Source organism: Perca flavescens, chromosome 3 (genome assembly GCF_004354835.1).
Source record: "Perca flavescens isolate YP-PL-M2 chromosome 3, PFLA_1.0, whole genome shotgun sequence".
In the NCBI taxonomy this organism is placed as follows: Eukaryota; Metazoa; Chordata; class Actinopteri; order Perciformes; family Percidae; genus Perca; species Perca flavescens.
The window spans coordinates 12313327-12319326 of NC_041333.1; the positions used below are offsets into that span (position 1 = coordinate 12313327).

Below are 6000 nucleotides of genomic sequence, written 5' to 3' on the forward strand. Positions count from 1 at the left end.
GCATGATTTTTTCAGTGAGAAGGAACTAAACGGTTTAATAGCCTATTTGTGGGATGTTTAGTTACAAATTCTGAACCATATGCCATCTCCATGGACTAACGTTGTGCTGAGGTATCATCTCATTTTTTTTTATTGGTAAACAACATAAGATGGCAAGCCTATTCAAGCGTTTCCTCTCTGGATGGGTCATGCTTAAATGCTTTTGGTAAAAAATAAAAAAAATTAAAATTTTGTTTATTTTGGCAGCCTAATGACTTAATGGCCCCAGCTTCCAGTGTGGTCCTGTCTGTGTGAAGGTATTAGTGGCCAGTTGAGTGGACGGTTTACTGATCATAAAATTATTTACGGTTATTGTCCCTGTTTTTTTAAGACTCCAGAGCCGGCGAGGGGGCACCGCAGAAAATCGACCATGCTGTCATCGGAGGTGTGGTTGCCGTGGTGATGTTTGCCATCCTCTGTGCACTTATTGTGCTTGGTCGATACTTTGCCAGACACAAAGGTAAGGCATTGGCAGCGCAATCATGCTTGATCATGAACACATTGTCGAGTGCTTTTTATTGTTGCAAGTGGAGCGCAATAGGATCGAAGTGCACAAGAGGCGGAGGAGGTGTGGGGGCTCATTTTGTCCGTACGTTTGCAGGAACTTACTTCACGCATGAAGCCAAAGGGGCGGACGACGCAGCCGACGCAGACACGGCCATCATCAACGCGGAGGGCGGACACAACAACACAGACGAGAAGAAGGAGTACTACATCTAAACTGGACAGGCCAGGAGAGACGGGTGGGGATGCTGATGGAGGTGGTGCTGAAGGAGCATTATGTCTAACTCCGATTGGTTACGAGAAGGCTTGGGGGCGGGGAGGGCCAGATTTAAAGAGGAAGAGAACAAAGTTGAAAGCAAGACTGGCATGGCCAAGCGGTAAGAAGCGGTGTTTGCTGAGTCTCCTATCCGACCTTTTCTGGACTGCCGGGGCCTATTCTGTACAGTTCAAATTATTTTACAGACAATTTTGTGCCTTGTTCTATTTCTTTTCTTGATTTTGTTGTTTTGCCTTCCCCCCCCCCCCTTTAACATGCTTGTTGGATTGGGTTTTAGTTTTTTCTTCAATGTACTCCACCTTGATCCTTTGTTGCATTTGGCTTTCGGGGATTACATGGACCTGGTGTTTGTCTATGTGTGCTGCAGGTAGCTTTTAGCTCATGTACCCAGATCTGAGGAGCCAGCTCATACACGCTTTCATTTTTGGTGTTGTTGAGTAATCTCCAGAGTTCAGTAACCGGAACAGCGTCAACACATTTCCCCCCTGCTGGGTCAAAGTCCAACGGCCCCTTCAAATTCATCACAGACATATATTTTCAGCGCAGACTTTGCTCACCCCCCCCTTCTTTTGACATCAGGTTCACTGTGTTGATTACTAATGTAAACAGTTGTGAGTAATCATGCTCATCATAGAATGTATTTGTTCTTGAAAGTGAAGTAGGAGTGCTGTGAAGTACCATTTCACATCAAACCGAAAAAGTACAACTGGTCCCTCGCTGGTTTCAAGAAAACCTGACTGATTAGTAGATGTGAGGTCAGTGTAGTATTTCTTTAGTAGGTATTGTGGGGTCCAGTTCGACATTTTAACAGCTGTCTTACAGTATGCGCCATGATATAGAGTTAAAAAGTTCTACAGAGAAAATCTGAATTATTATTATTTTTTTTTTCAAACTCTGTATCTGTTTTTTTTCCTGCCGATTAATAGGACAGCGGTAAATAGCGGATAACGCTTACCGGGCATCTGCTTTCTTTTGTTTTTCGTTGTTGTCATTCGCTAAACAACTGGTTCTGAAATCCAATCTTAAAAAAGAAATAGTTAGACATTTTAGGAAATACGCTCATTTGCTTTCTTGGCCTGTGTGAGTGAGGAGAAGATTAGGGCTGGGCGATGTCCCCTAAATAGGCAGTTGACGATGTTTACAGTAAAACATGGTGATGGACGATGATATCGTCATCGGGGCTGGGGGGGGTGATAGCTCATATTTCTTTACATAAATACTTTTTTCTACTACTATGGGCCAACAGTTAACATAGAAACGATTAGAGATCCATTTAAATGCCCTCTGTAAATGGTGCCCTGCTGGTAGGTTTTACAACCTACTTTCACTTAAGTACGGTGCAGTAAAATCAATCAGATGTCCGTGATCTGCGTAACGACAGTACAGTGGGATGTTTGCCTTCAACAGAGCGACAGTAATAACCTAACATACCATCATTACTGAGTTTAAACTACATTCTCGGTTATGTTTGCACTGAATAACGCATTCAGTAAACAGAAACATAACTCTTGCAGCGCACATGAACAGATGCGCAATATTAGCTCACACATAAAATAGCACCCTTGTGAATTAGCCTACTGTTGCTAACTTACATTCATAAATCCTGCATAACATCGTCCTGTACCTACAGGACCTCAGACTTACTTATTGATGCATGCACAGAGTAGTGTTGACAAACTTAGTCCAATGAGGGGAGAAAGGAAAGTGTGATAGCGTTCCACTTTTAACGCTTTTTTCTCTCTCACTCGAGACCTCTGTGTCCACCATTACTAGAAGGTAGAGCGAGCTACAACTGACAGGGAGAGAGAGAGAATGTATCACTACAGCCAATCAGCAGTCTGCTCAAAGCGATGGTCTTTTTCACAAATAGCTTGCACGTTAAGGGGGAAAAAGTAGCTTCCACTTAAGGAGCCCTATGTCTTGTCTTTGTGTCTTTGCTAGTTTAAGACCGACGCGCTTGTCAATTTCCCGTCCAGCGCCCGCGACTAGGGTTATTGTGTTTGACGGGGGTGGAGGGGGCATCACGATGGTGGCTCTCCATCGTGATGTCGGCCAGCCATCACAATGAGATTGTCCATCGGCACAACCCTAGAGAAGATCAATGTCACTCTTATGTCTAAGAGTGGAATTGATCTTTTCCTCAATCTTCTAATTTAACTCTAGAGAAAGCAAAGAAGAGAATTTCCCAAAATGTCAAACTACTTCTTTAAAAAAATATTGCCTCCTTCCAGAGTGATTTTGGTAGCTATTTTTGTCTGAATTATTTTTCTTTTCATCCTTTTGATGGTTGGACCAAAAACATGGCTGAAAATGTCTAATAAGAACAGAGCCAAAAGACATTACGTGAGTTTTAGGGTCAGTCTTTACTTTAAGCATATAGGACATACACTCTGTAGTACCTAAAAGAGCAACTCTTCCTGCTGCATTGATCATAAAAACCGAATTAAAATGTATAATTTGTTGGATATTGATACAGCCTGCTGTGCTTGTTTTTGGTTTAAAAACATACAAATTCTTCACATTTTCATGCCACCCACACGATCGACCCTGGACCAAATATAATAACTAGCGAGTGTGTGCATAGTATATACAGTGAATATTACTTCTATACAGCAAAGGCTGAAAGTCCACTGTGCAGAGTGCTCATCTCTATATAATTGATTTTTTTCCCATCTGATAATTCGTACATCGACCATTTAACTGGAAATGCCTCCAGAGCCTTGGTTTATTTTAGTTTTCAAGGTTTTGTATTTGTATTTGATTGTACGGTGTTAAAAAGGAAGAAAGATTGTAATACTTTCAATGGAAAAGTTTCCTTTCAGCGATGTATAAGTTGTCAAACTATGTACACGTGAATATGGGTAGCAGGTGGTTTTCCTGGCCTTAGAAATCCTAAGGCCACATGCAGTACTTTCTCGCCCTTGCCCATACTCAAGTATAAAAGACATTCAATCACTGCAAACATGAATTGGTTATATTTCCTTGCTGTCTGTAAAGACATTTTACCTTTGGGCTGTCTTTGATAACTTGTAAGGACTCTTGGCCTCCCAAGTTAACAAAGATTTGTATAGAGCTTTAGACTTGGTTTGGGAAAGATCATTTTCTTACTGTCATCCTGCAGCCTCAAACCTTCACACAGCAGCCGTCTACTGTTACAAATTACCCCCCCTCCCTCCCCTACTATCACAAATCAGAAGATCCTGCGCTTGCAGACAGAGATGCAGTGTGCACACCACGCATGCTTTATGCCTCAGAGTCTGTCACAGCTAGAAGAGTAAAATCCGGTTCGGTAATTAGTGAGTGATTTCATTGCATTGCCTGAATAAGACAAAAAAAAAAAAAAAAAAAAAAAATTGTAAATGTAATATGAAAAAAGGATAACCACTGCCTTAAACCCACCTCTTGATACTTATCACTATATAGGAGATGACTGAAGGACTTAATTTAGTGCCTTCTTTGATTTTGAGGCATATGGTTAGTATCGTACAGTATCCTCATGTACACTCTTACAGTCTATATTGTATATTTCTGTCCTTTCTAACTTACAGGGCCAACACTCATCCAGGTTGTCTGTATTCACGCACCATAGACTCGCATCAGGATTACGACCTGAAGCATAAAAAAAAAAAAAAAAAAAAAAAAAAAAAAAAAAAGATGAAATGAAAAAAAAACAAAAAAAAACCAGTATTTCTTTGTTTATCAGGGTGGTTTGGCAGCTTCCAATGACTAGAATGTCGTATGCCACGATGTAGTATTTATTGTCTTAATTAGTGATTGCAAAACAATTTCAATTTGGCCATAATTATTTTCTCTGCTTCACTTCCTTTGTTATTTATTTGGATAGCTTCAAGGGCAAAGCTCGCTAGTAATGTCAGAGAGGAATAAAAGTACTAGAAGCTATAATGAGCTCCAATAAAAAGTACTTTTTTTCCCCCCCAGATTTTAGAGTTGTGGTGTCATGGAAACAGTTAGGCTATGTGCATGAATTATTTTATTTTGAGGTTTGATATTTATCTTCAATGGTTAAAAAAAAAAAAAAATGACTTGATTTATAAAAATCGAGGAACGTAAACGGAAGCATCATTCTAATCCAATTGTGTTCATTTGTTTTAAATATTTGATATTTAGTACGTTTGTTTTCACTCTCTCAGGTTCATGAGTGTTAATGGTTGTGTTTTTTTGCATCTCAGGTAGAATGCAAATTAAAAAAGGCCCTAAGTATATACTGTAGTACCACAGCTATTCAAACAGTGAAGAAATCACCAAGATGTACATGTTTTTTTTTTCTCATTTGTACATGTTTATGTGTTCTTAATATGGTGCACTGTTACAGTAAACGTTAAATATTATTTTGCATAGACCTAGTTCACAAAAGAAAGAAAACTAGATTTGTTAAGCAGACAAAAATGATGTACAGTCAGTGTCAACAAATTCACAATGACATTCAACTTCTTCTTCTTCTTCTTTCACCTCCTTAACACTTTGCTCATACAGTATCGGTTATTTAGTAATTATAGGATGTGACCACAGTCAATCAAGCATCTGCTTGCATTCAGTCAATCCATGCATACGTTTTCATAGATGAAAAGATGATGTACTTACTGTGACATAAAGTTTTATGAATGATCTGTTACATGCCTTGGATATTTGGATGGAACTCGTTTAAAGCCTGGGGAGGGAGGGAGAGGGGGAGGGAGGGGGGGGAGGGAGGGAGAGGGGGCGGGGGTTTGGTTGTTTTATTAAATTGTTGTTTTTGTTGTTTAATTTTAAATTTCTCTTGTTGACTTTTTTTTTTTTTTTTTTTTTCCCTTCTTTCTTTTGTGTAGTGAAGGGGATGTTTCTCATTTGACCATGCATATTTTGTATTGGTTCACACCAACATTTTTACAAAAGGAAAAAAAAAAATCAGAAGAGTACTTGTCTTAATAAAAAAAGATATCAATGTTTAAAGTGCTGTGCTGTTGTGACTGAGTAACGTGGTTTTTCATTGTAGTTAGGGCTGGGCGATATGGAGAATATCAAATATCAAATACTTTGGATTTGGCCAAAAATATTACAGTTGATATACTTACTGTAGGTATGCATAAAAAAAAAAAAATGTAGGGCTGTCAATCGATTAAACAAAATTAACTAATTAATTGTACAATTTGCTGTAATTAATTGCGATTAATCGCTTTTTT

General features: G+C 39.1%; 1 protein-coding gene across 1 annotated transcript in view; it reads left to right on the top strand.

Annotated features, from left to right (window-relative positions):
- The window catches only part of cadm1b (cell adhesion molecule 1b), a 168269-nt gene extending 167510 nt beyond the window's left edge, over positions 1 to 759 (top strand). Inside the window, exons 10-11 of the mRNA XM_028572906.1 lie at positions 371 to 499; positions 641 to 759. Of these exons, the coding sequence (XP_028428707.1) occupies positions 371 to 499; positions 641 to 759 (248 nt within the window). The remainder of the gene's footprint in view (positions 1 to 370; positions 500 to 640) is intronic.
- Positions 760 to 6000: the final 5241 nt, after the last annotated feature.